The sequence below is a fragment of the Colobus angolensis genome, unplaced genomic scaffold, assembly GCF_000951035.1.
Source record: "Colobus angolensis palliatus isolate OR3802 unplaced genomic scaffold, Cang.pa_1.0 Scaffold559, whole genome shotgun sequence".
In the NCBI taxonomy this organism is placed as follows: Eukaryota; Metazoa; Chordata; class Mammalia; order Primates; family Cercopithecidae; genus Colobus; species Colobus angolensis.
This window is the reverse complement of record NW_012119143.1, coordinates 94,146-106,894: the sequence shown is the minus strand read 5'-3', so window position 1 is coordinate 106,894 and position 12,749 is coordinate 94,146. Positions and strand designations below refer to the sequence as shown.

At 38.9% G+C, this 12,749-nt stretch overlaps 1 protein-coding gene and 1 pseudogene across 1 annotated transcript in view; one reads left to right on the top strand and one right to left on the bottom strand.

Moving 5' to 3' along the window:
- MCPH1 (microcephalin 1) overlaps window positions 1–12,749 on the bottom strand; it is a 244,832-nt gene that overhangs the window by 167,360 nt on the left and 64,723 nt on the right. Inside the window, exons 10-11 of the mRNA XM_011961508.1 lie at window positions 4,478–4,515; window positions 1,604–1,766 (exon numbers count right to left, since the gene is read on the bottom strand). Coding sequence (XP_011816898.1) covers window positions 1,604–1,766; window positions 4,478–4,515 — 201 coding nt within the window. The remainder of the gene's footprint in view (window positions 1–1,603; window positions 1,767–4,477; window positions 4,516–12,749) is intronic.
- On the top strand, window positions 7,786–8,291 carry LOC105525752 (annotated as a pseudogene).

Genomic DNA, 12,749 nt, shown 5'->3' with positions numbered 1-12,749 from the left:
AGAGAAATAAAACACAGAACTCATTCACTGATGCTAGAGTTATTAAATGGACAGTAGTCCACCCTATCCAAAGGGGGTACAGTTCATGGCCCCCTGGGGGATGCCTAAAACTGTGGATAGTTCTGAACCCTACATATACGATGTACAATTTTCTTTCTTCACAATTTCACAGGTCAAAGAGTCATTTTTTTCCACAGATCTTAGCTACGTCAGCATATCATTTTTCTTTCTTTATTAAGTGGACAACGTTCACCTTTTCACTTAAAGAAAGCACCTTGGAGCGCCTCTTTGGCATATCAAAGTTGGTAGCATCAATATTCTTGTGCTTGGAGAATATTATTAGGCCAAATAAGGGTTCCTTGAAGACAAACACTGCAAAACCACGAGATTCTATCTGATAACCAAGAGGCTACCAAGCAAGGGCAAGCAGCACCTACTCCATGGACAGGCTGGAATGAAGGATGATTCACATCCCAGGGAGAATGGAGCAGGATGACCTGAGATTTCTTCATGCTACTCAGAAAAGCATGCATTTAAAGACTTATAAATTGTTCTTTTCTGGAATTTCCCATTTAATATTTTTGGGCTATGGTACCTGAAACCACAGAAAACAAAACCCTGGATGAGGGGGGGACTACTGTCTTTCATCCAAATAAACATAAAGCAGTACTAGTATATAATTAGGTAAGGTGATCCCCAATTGCCACCAATGCAAATCAGTAGTGCTTACTTTCAGAATTTCAGCGTTTCCACTTCACAACTAGAAGCACTAATCTCTTTAAACTCTGTCACAGCATGGAAAAAAGACCACGGCCATTCTTGAAAATACATGTGTAGCTTTTGCATGTTATAATTCTACTGGTTTAAATGAACACAGTATGAGTATGAATAGAATACATTCTTGGGAGAGGAGGAGGAAAGACGGATCCCACAGATGCAAAATGGTAACACAAGTAACAGATGATGCTACTGTCATCAGAAAGCAATGCTTTGGAGCAACCTTAGGTTGAGGATCAAAGTAAAAATAGAACTAATAACAGATCATTTCAATTGTTATGAATAACGAAAATAATTATGTATTTTTAAAAACTATCTTTAATGTATAGAAATAAGGGCAAATAATGTTACAGATAGATACACATAGGATAAAACCTATCCAAATGGGATTGAAAGAACATACTTCATCCTAAGTAAATCCATCTGTACAAACAATCGCTGAACTATTTTGGCTCTGCAAACCACCACCACCACAGGTCATAGTATTTCTTGGTCACACATAGAGGAAAGCTCTTTGACTGTGAGAACGTGCATTCTGCGTTTCTTTCAGCGTCTTTCTAATCTTGCTTCTGATTTATCTTAGAGGCTACTCACTTCCTGCTCTCTACCCTCCCCGTCCTCCTGCTGCCCCAGGACTTGGCACTGGTTGAAGGGTAGCAGCCCAAGGGAGACCAACAGGAGGAAAGACGGGTGTTCCCAGCTCACAGGAAAGTGTGCAGATCCACAAGGGTGCACACTGGCCTGAGTGCTGATGTCAGCACCTCAGGGTGACCCACTCTATCAAAATGCCTTGTTTTAAAATATGCAGTTCACACACAGGGCTTACCCAATCATAAGAGAGAACCCAGCAGCCACGCGCGATTCCCAGTAGCACATTCAGGGTGCGAAGTGGCTTCCCGGAAAGCACGTGAGTTGTGGTCTCACAGACGTCTGGTGCAATTGAAAAGCCTTTCAATTTATCCACAACCTGGATGACGATATTCTGCTTTCTGTCAAATCGGGGGGAAAATGAACAAAATGAATGAGTTTGTTGCCCATGAACATCAAGGCAGTTACACTCAATATTAGTAATAATAAAACTAGAAAGCCAACATTTTAAACTGATTTTGGTTATGGTGTTTATGTCTTAACTGACTTACAATCAATGGTTTGGAACTTGGGGAAATAAACTTCAGATCTCAATTCTATTTTAATGGCCGAGAAGACAAGCCCACAAGTTGTCAATGGCTTCCCACAGTGGCTGGGCCGGATAGGGACAGAGCCAGCATCAGAAACCAGGCCCCTGACATCAGACCAACACTCTTCTCACCGGGACAACAATTTGTTTTTCAGGCCAATTTGAATGTGTCTGTGCACGCGCAGAACCAAGATCCTCACTTATTTTATTTTGAAAACGTAACATTTATTGAGTATCAACACACAGTTTTTCTACTAAAAGGGTAAAAATGACCCTTTTTATTAAATCATCAGATCAAATCTGGGACCTATTTGTCACAAAGCTCATGACCATTACCGCTTCTCTCCTGCTCTATCATTCCCTTAATACTTAAAATATCCTTTAAAAAAATACATTCTTTCCATCCAACTTCCTTACCAAACAACCCTCAGTTCTTTCCTCCCTTTTATAATAACCTTTCTATGCCTTTAGTTCTGACATTGGTTTTCACTCTCTCCCAGAAAATTTATAAAATCTCCAATGAAGGGCTTTCTAAGCCACACTGTGATATACACAATAACATGGTGAAACTCTGTCTCTACTAAAAATACAAAAAAATTAGCCGGGCGTGGTGGTGGGCACATGTAGTTCCAGCTACTTGGGAGGCAGAGGCAGGAGAATGGTGGGAACCCAGGAGGCGGAGCTTGCAGTGAGCCGAGATTGCGCCACTGCACTCCAGCCTGGGCGACAGAGCGAGACTGTCTCAAAAAAAAAAAAAATAATAATAATAATAAACATCTCTCCTCTCCAAAAATTATATTACAAAGAGGAAGACATTATTGTCTATGCTTATACAGACTAACACTCTTCCTTCCAAATGATGGTGTTCCTTAGTTTTATTTTATTGTTTTGAGACAGGGTCTTGCTCTGTTGCCCAGGCTGGAGTGCAGTGCCACAATCACGGCTCACTGCATTGTTGATCTCCTGGGCTCAAGTGATCCTCCTGCCTTATCCTCCCAAGTAGTTGGGACTATAGGCAACTCACCACCAAGTCTGGCTAACTTCTGCATTTTTTTGTGGACACAAGGTTTTGCTGTTACTCAGGCTGGTCTTGAACTCCTAGTTTCAAGCAATATGCCCACCTGGGCCCCTGAAATCATGCCCCTGGGATTATAGGCGTAAACCAATGCACCCAGCCTTCTTAGTTTTATCTCTAGTGATCTTAGGTATGTCCATCTCAAGACCTGTTTCTTTATCTGTAAAATGAAAGGGCTGAATTATATCATGCTTTTAAATTCTTAGAGATCCTTAGGGAGAAAAGATGTGTGAGTCAAGATCTGGGCCTCATCACCACTTCAACCCGAGAATCTGTGCTTGAGTCAAGAAAAATAATTAAATCTGGAAAAAAATAAACGCAAAAATGATAAAAGAAAACAAAAACAAAAAGTAAAAACCTCTAAACCAGACACTCCCTAGAACTCCATCCTGAGGCTGGCAGCTACTTGCTGGATGTGCCAATAAGTAACGAGCGTCTCTGCAAGGCACAGCTAATCCACATAAAATCAGAATGTCCAGGTCTTGTTCTTAACTATCACAAGAACTCTATGTGGAGAAAAAAAGAGTAAGACATGAAAATGGCCTAAATGAAAAGTTTTATTTTTAAATCTTGAATGAGAAAAGAACTAGTTAACTAGTAATTTTTTTTTTTATTTTGGAAAAATACAAAGACTTTAAAAAATATTACACATATATTCAATATTCACTTCTGTATTAGACTATTTAGAATGTTCAGTATATTTTATAATATATTTACAAAAATTTTGAGTGACCCCCTTTTTCACTATGTAATGTATGGTATTTGATGATCAATCCTTTTATTTTTAAGCCACAGGCAGGAAAAGGATCCCACTACTGAAAATGTTCTAAACGTGCCCCTCTCTGCAGCATATTTTTCACTGAAATGTTCCAATGTTTTGATGGATGTCTTAAAACCTTAAAACCTATGATTGATATCAAAAACATGGTTTTCCCCTTTAAACAGGAATTCAAAAATCTGTTGCAAAGAATATAGTACTGTATTTTTGTTGGATGTTCTTTGTTGTGTTAAATGTTTAAGGGAGATGATAAGAGCATGCCAACAAGCTATTAACCCTTCCACAAAATGCACAGATAGCACCTTTCATACTGCTGTGGAAAGCTTTCTGCTGCAGTATTGCTTTAAGACCTTTAAGGGAAATGTTTTGGTCAACGATGTTCCACTTCTTGAACATTCATGAAGCTATTTGGTATCAAGCAAGCAAAAGAACATCAAAATGAGCACACACCTCTTAATGCTGCCTAAACAACCCCAGAGTTTTCGAGGCTAAATCGCTCACATTTGGTACATGTTTAATTTTCAGTGACCTTCTAACTCAGATATTACTTTTATAAAGTAAAAGTGATACAGGAACAGATTGATAAATTGCCTAAAGGCACCCAGAATTACAGTATATGAGAGAAAAGGTTAACATTTTACATTGAACAGAAATCAAAACAAGTACTTACTCAGATGGCATGCTTGTCATGACTAATGTTCTTGTTGGCTAGAGATTTCAAACAAGAAGGAACAAAAAACAGTCAAAAACATAAAAAATATTTTTCCCACAGAAATAAACTTTAATAAGTTTTTTGAAAAGTTACATCACTTAAAAATAAATATTTAAGCATATATCAAAGAAAAAAAACTTTATATTCCTGGAAAAAACAGCCCAACTAATAGAAACTCAGATACTATCCCAAAAGTAATCCAAAATAATTCCGGCACGAGGTACAAGAGCAAAAAAAAATATTTCCCCCAGTAATCTATTCCACCAGTCAGCAGACCTCCAAGTGTGTCAACGTTTTTACACACTTCAAAGTGAGAAAGGGTAAGAAGGGCATTTTTGTAGACTTGGGTAATAAGGGCATTTTTGTAGACTCATCAGCCACTTTTCTCAAGACTTCTAGGCAACCTCATTCTCATTTCAGACACATGTGCACAGTAATGCTTGTGCTTCTGTTGCACCTGTCAAGCAAATCCCCCACACACAGAAGCATGGATAATGGAACTTATTTGTTGTGTTGACATCTGCTACTAACTGGAATTGAAAAAAAAAATTAAATAAAATGTTTAATTTTTTTGCTTATCTAAGAAATGCACACTGAATTGCATAAAATGTAAATGCTATAGAAATATATAATCAGAAATACAAATTTCCTGTAATTCCACCAGCTAGAAATGACTATTGTTTAACAATTTGGTAGTACATTCAGCCAAATGTTCACTCTATAGGAGTGTGTGTATATGTATATGCACGCATATACATATATAAACAAAAATGAATTAACATCATTCACATACGTTTGTAATTCACATGAAATACTCCAAATGTAACCAACTGTGTAGTATAAACCAACTGTCTTGGAAAGTCAATGTGAAGTAAATGAGAAGGAACAAAAGGCATCTGAAGGACCCCAAGGCTGACGAAAATGACAGACATGAAGGGGTTTGTATATTACATATTTGGGGAAGGACTGCTGGTTTATACAGATCTTGTCTCTGTTGGGTGAAAGATAACAGAATCTGATTTGCTAGCATTTTTTGTTTGTCTACTTTTCTACTTTGGTTTCAAAACAATTAAGAATTTCATGCTATCAGGAAGTAGACATCTGAATAAAATTTTATATTTCTGCTTTCATGTTTGGCCCATGACTGAATTTTTTTTCTTTTTCTTTCTTTTTTTTTTTTTGAGATGGACTTTTGCTCTTATTGCTCAGGCTGGAGTGCAATGGTGCAGTCTCCGCTCACTGCAACCTCCATCTCCTGGGTTCAAGCAATTCTCCTGCCTCAGTCTCCCAAGTAGCTGGGATCACAGGCACCCACTACCACACTCAGCTAATTTTTGTTATTAGAGACACGGTTCCACCATGTTGGCCAGGCTGGTCTCGAACTGCTGACCTCAGGTGATCCACCCACCTTGGTCTCCCAAAGTGCTGGGATTACAGGCGTGAGTCACCGTGCCTGGCCTGAAATTTTAGAATTAAGGCTTATAAATTATCGGTGTCTGTTTGTATGTCTGTTTTGTATTGCAGAAATGCCACTGCAGTGAATACTTACAATTTTATATACCTTGGCATCTATTTTGAACATAAGTTTAACTTTCTCATACCAGAAACAGGGCTCAGTTTCCCTCGACAGCTTCCACCTGCCACCCCCAGTCCTCAATGTGGTTGATCCAGGATCTGCCTTATACACCTCCTCTTTCTGGTGACAACCTCTCTAAGAGACAGTCTACCTGGCCGGCCCTGCAGACCCCACACCCCTACATGGACTGTGGAGTATGCCACAGTGACCACCTCTCAGTTGCTGTGTGATCCTGAAACTCATGACTGCCTGTTTTAAACTCACCAACTAAAACTCCCTGCAGGAAACCTGCTTGGACAATGCCCTGGCCCCCAGTAAAGGTGTTGGCCCATGGGTCCCACTCTCTCTTGCTCTATGCCTGACACTTCATTCTTTCTTCTTGTGACCTGGGGATAGAACAGTGCCTTCCCAACTCATGGCGCCCTCCCTCTCTAGGATCTGGAAGTAATAAATCTTGGAACTTATTTCCTATCTTGGTGGTGTGTTGAATTTGCACATTCCATCTGAAGAACCAGGGGCTCTCCCAGGCTGCCTGGGTTTTCCCCGGGATGCTGGGGAAGAACACAAGGGCAGGCTCTGAGCACCAGAGCGATAGTCAGGCAGTCATAAACTGAAGAGGGGTCAGAAAAGAGCCACAAGGGCGTCTGCCAAGATAAGCACATGTCCCATGCGAGGAATGCCTGATACCAGGCCAGACAACAAGGCATCAGGCTCTCCACCAGGTAAAAGGAGTGCCCGTGAAGGGCACCCAAGTAAACACTTGTGCCCTGCTCCCCAGCATTTTCTGTTAGGGCAGGGTCATTAGCTGCTCTGGTTCTGGAAGCCCAGTGTGGCAGGGGAGCTTTCAAAGCAGCTATTGTCTCCCATCCTGGGATAACCATCACGAGATGGTCTCACCCAATGAGAATATGATTGCTCTTAAGGATGTTCTGTTCTGACTGGCTTAGAAATAAAGAGGCACCTATAAATTGAATATTCCTAAAATTCCCATAAATTAAGGAAATTGAACTTCCAATAATACTTTCAACAGACTAAAAAAAGTACTCCTATAGAAACGTAAATGTTTTAAGAATTCAAGTTCACATATTTAGGTAAATCTTTGGCAAATGAGAGTAGGTGAATATTTGGGGTTTAATAAAAATAGTCATGTCTTCTATGAGTTGTCAGCATTAAGTATTATTATTATTATTTTTTAAGATGGGGTCTCTCGCTATGTTGCCCTGGCTGGTCTGAAATTCCTGGCCTCAGCAATCCTCCCATCTCGGCCTCCCAAAGTGCTAGGGTTATAGGCATGAGCCACTGTGCCCAGCCAGATTACACATTGTTATTCTACTTGTGCATGTTCTTACAAAAGCTATACAGATTTACTGATCAAATAAGTGAACGTTACTCCTACTTAAGGTTTAAGACTATGAAAAAAATGTAAATTTGTGCTTAACCAAATTGAATCATTAATCTCACAAACCTTTTTCAACAATAATTTTTAAAATTATTTATTTATTTATTTTTGAGAGACAGGGTCTTGCTCTGTCGCCCTCGGGGGAGTGCAGTGGTGCAACTTTTTTTTTTTCCTGGAGATAGCAAGGTGAACCCATTGCACGTTAAAATCTTAGTAATATTATGAAATTAGTTTTGACCCCACAGACTCCCTGAGTTCAATCCTAAAGTGTCAGTTTGCTCCAACTTTGTGATGGAAATGTGTCATAGAAATCCAGGTACACCAGGGGTTGGTAAAACCACATATCAAAATCAGAATCAGGATTGAAATACATTAATGTGGATGATTTAGCTCCAGAAGAGCAATTGTACAATGGCTATGATGAAGAGTATGATTGTCCCGTTTTAGATGAAGACAGACTAGCTGATGAGTGAGAAAACCAAATGAGAGAATGTGGAGTTATCGTTGATTACCACGGCTGTGATATCTTCCCTGAATGCTGGTTTCATACAGTTTTTGTGCTGAGAACAGATGCCAACGTACTGCACGAAAGACTTGAAACGAAGGGTTATAATGAGAAGAAACTAAAAGACAATATTCAGTGTGAAATTTTCCAAGTTCTTTATGAAGAAGCCATGGCATCCTACAAGGAAGAAGTCGTGCATCAGCTGCCCAGCAATAAACCAGAAGAGCTAGAAAATAATGTAGATCAGATCTGGAAATGGATTGAGCAGCAGATCAAAGATCGTAATTCTTGACTTATAAGACTAGCTACTTTACAATCACTCTTGCTGATATATCTCTGCTGACATCATAGAAATTGTTAAAGTATCAGGAACACTTCATTAAAATCGTGTTGCAGGACTAGCAGGTGGATAGTATAAAGGTTTATGCCTGTGTTGTTTTTTTTCTCCATGTGAAAGCTAAACATTTGAAATACAAAAAATATAGCATTATTAAGGATTGAGACAAAACTGTCATTTCAATGCTTAAATTGCTCAAGAATAAATAAATTTGAAGAAACAGGTAGATATCTTTTAAGTTTATTACAGAAAAAATGCAGATGATCTCTTAAAATACAGACTAAAGATTTTTTAAAAAGAGAAAAGTTTGCTCAATATTGATGAGCCCGTTTCTTTGATTTACTGTTTACCACATTCACCTAAAAAAATAAGGGCTTATTCTTTTTTCTGTACAATTGGCTTAGATTCCAAAGATTCTGTGTTTTATGAGAATAACCTTCTTTGGTTTATATTGACTTTATTATGCCCTTGAGTATTCAAGAAATCTTGTCTCTTAGGAAAGAGCTAAGGTTCTTTACAATCATGTTACCTCTGTGTTTACTTTTAAAATCTTTTACAGTCACTTTGATGAAATAAGTAGTCAAATATTGTTTCTAAGTTACATGAGCCTATTGGAATCAGGTATTCAAAATTTCTTGATAATTTTTGATATTTTGCCTTCCCCAAATCAAATCCTAAATGATATATTTTGTACTTCAAACTGTCTGAGGCCGGGCATGGTGGCTTATCCCTGTAATCCCAGCACTGTGGGAGGCCAAGGTGGGCGGATCACCTGAGGTCAGGAGTTTGAGACCAGCCTGGCCAACATGGCAAAACCCCATCTCTACTAAAAATACAAAAATTAGCCAGGCATGGTGGCAGGCACCTGTAATCCCAGCTACTTGGGAGGCTGGAGCAGGAGAATGGCTTGAAACCCAGGAGGCAGAGGTTGCAGTGAGCTGAGATCAGGCCACTGCACTCCAGCCTGGGCGACAGAGTGAGACTCCATCTCAAAAACACAAAACAAAACAAAAAACTGTCTGAGATTCCCCAGACATACCTGGAAAATAACAAGTATTTGTGCTTTTACTTTAATAAAAGACAGATGCTCAAAATAATTAGGAGATCCATTTGATCTGTTACTATTGATAAGTTATATGGGGACAAGTTGTCAAATCAAAAAAGATACTTAGCCAGCCCTAGGTTAAATATATGTTATTAACATATAGGTGTTTATGTCCCCTCCAAACTAACTCTCTTTATGGGACATTCTTGGTTTATTCTAATTATAAGCTTGGCATATTCATTGTATGTTATGTCTTGGGACTATTTTGTTATATCTGAAGATTTTTTTCTGTAAAGATTATATTCTTCCATTTTTATAAATTAGATGTAACATCCACTGTTCTTTTAAAATAAGGTTAATTATGGTGTTTCCAGATGCTGTATCTAGAACTTTTTTGGGTTGACTCCATTTTGCATACCATAACTAACTTTTCTTATCAGTTGCCAATACTCTTGTAATGAACTCTCGATAAATTTAGTTTTGAAAATTATCAGTAATATGATAACCACAGCCATTTCTTTTGTCACCTACAGATTTCTATTTTTCTCTGACACTTCCCTGATCAGCATCTGCAATCAGCTATAGGCCAGAGTGACTTACCTTCGACCAAGAGGGGGCTGTTTTAGAGCCCCGTGGAGAAGAACCGTGTTGGGTACTTTTGGGTACAGGCTTCTTATGGCATTGTCTAAATAATGCTGAGACCCCACCAGGGGAAGAGGATTTCTATAACTCTCATTGGAAGCAGAGGGATTCACGAGACTAACCCAAGATCAAGAGGAACAAAAATGAATGACTAGGCCCAGATGAACTACTGAAGGAGGACTGTGGCTTTTGTTTGCAGTATTATTGCTATTTTAATGCTCTATATTCTGGATACATAAGGGACCCTTTCTCTTCTCCCTCTATCTGTATCTCATAACAATTCAGTCGACTGTGCTTTTATAAACAGAAAGGAAACATTTGGAAATGGTATCTTACTATCCCTGCCTGATCCCTCCAGAACTGTGAAACTGTAATTGAGTATCCTTCTTTTCAGGGCAATATAATTATCTGCATAGATTAAGAACAATCCATCTTCCTAGTTACCAGGACATAACTGAAAACAGTGGCTATGCAACCACAGCCTTTGCTGGAATGTCATATTTGAGAATGATATTCACTTACTCAGAAATAACCAGTCACCTAAGTCCTCAGGTTGATTTTATGGCACCAACGCTTACAAAGCCCTCTTGGGGAAACAAGCCTGGTACCTTTCTTACGGTGTTCTCAGCCTTACAGGTGAGTACGGAAGGTCACTTTATGGTAGGCCCAAGATCCACTGAGTATGTTGGGCACCCCAAAACAAAAAAGGCATTCCCCCAAATTTATAGGCACTGCAAATGAAATCTGAAAAAAAAGACCTGCGATACTTAAACTGTAGCAGCCTCCATTGTAAGGAGATTTAGAGAAAGAATAAGACAATTCCCTTTGGAATGGTATGAGCAAAGAAGGACTTTCCTAATTGCTATTTGGATGGAAGAAAAGATACCGCTTGGTTTATATTCATCTTATAGCAGCAACACTACTTTTCCCCTTCAGTTTGAGACAACACTCCCTCAGTTTAACAACCGTCTCTACATTTTCTACTAAAGCATATAATGGTGGAATAATATAGCAACCACAAAGTGAAGGTACTGCCTCTGATTCTTGTGGCATGGCCACTGGCAGGGCATGGTTTGGAGGCCCACAAGTTTATGCATATTCATGAGTTACTCATGGGTTTACTTGCATTCATGAAACATGAGAGGCAGCAAAAGCATAAAGCATATATCTTAGCATTTTAGTTAAAAGAATGAGGATCTCAGAGCCGGGCATGGTGGCTCACATCTGTAATCCCAGAACTTTGGGAGGCCAAGGCGGGCGAATCACTTGAGGTCAGGAGTTTGAGACCAGCCTGGTCAACGTGGTGAAACCCCATCTCTACTAAAAACACAAAAATTAGCGGGGTGTGGTGGCAGGCACCTGTAAACCCAGCTACTTGGGAGGCTGAGGTAGGAGAATCGCTTGAACTCAGGAGGCGGAAGTTGCAGTGAGCGGAGATCGAGCCACTGCACTCCAGCCTGGGCGACAGAGCGAGACTTTGTCTCAAAAAAAATAAATAAATAAAAAACCCAAAGTATGAGGATCTCGGAAATGGAAAAACACAGTTAGGCGCATACAAAGGCAATCAGAGCAAACGTGAAAAAGGTGGTCACATGAAATAATCCACTGACCAGTGAGAAACAATAACCAACATGAAACACTAACTACACAAAAGAATTTTCTGAAAGTTCTAAAGGAATAGAGATGAGAGAGCAGGGAGAGAGAAAAAGTATTGAATGGGTGATTATTTGGGAAATAGTCGAGCTGATTTTGTTTTAGTAAGACCAGAGGTAGGTCAAGTTAAACAGATATACTCATTTTATTAGTGATAAATAGAAACATTTTAAAAATAAAACATTCTTTGAAATCTTTTGGGTTTAGGTACCAGTTCTTTGGTAAACAGTGAAATTAATTTTCCTTAAGAATAAGTAAAATAAGGAGATAATCCACATATTCACAAAGATTATTAACCTTGTTCACGACCAGTATAAGCCCATCTAAATATATACGGTACTATCAGAATCATACATTTACATAAATTTTGACTATAGAGGAAATTTCAAAAAATAAAATCCAATATGAAAAAAGATAAATTCTGGAAAAATGTCTTCAAATCCCACCTAAGGATATTATATGACCTAGATCCCTAGCAGTTACATCATGTAAAGCACCTTCAGAAAGACTCAGTCTGTGGACCCAAGAGACTTCAGATCTTTAAATGAGTAGCTTATTAAATATAATAATAAGCTGTAACATTAAGTATAATCATGTTCATAGCTCCCATTTTTAATTTTATACATTCTGTGATCTAAAGATGGGTTCAATGTAAAAAATTGAGACTAAAATCTTTAACTTTCTTTTTTGTGTGCTTATTTTTGAGAAAGGGTCTCACTCTTGCCCAGGCTGGAGTGCAGTAGTACAATCATGGCCCAGAGCAGCCTCAAATTCCTGGGCTCAAGCCTCCCTAACAGCTGGGACCACAGGTGGCCACCATCATGTCCAACTAATACTTTAAAAACTTATTTTTAGTAAAGATGAGGTCTCACTTCTTTGCCCAAGCTGGTCTTGAACTCCTGACCTCAAGTGATTCTCCTGCTTCAGCCTCTCAAATTGCTGGGATTACAAGCATAAGCCATTGTGCTCAGCCTTTAACTTTCTTATAGTAACAATTTCATAATTTCATTGTCCTTCCTTATATATTTTTTCCCTTATGTGGACTGCTTTTTACTCAAATTCAGAGACTTTTA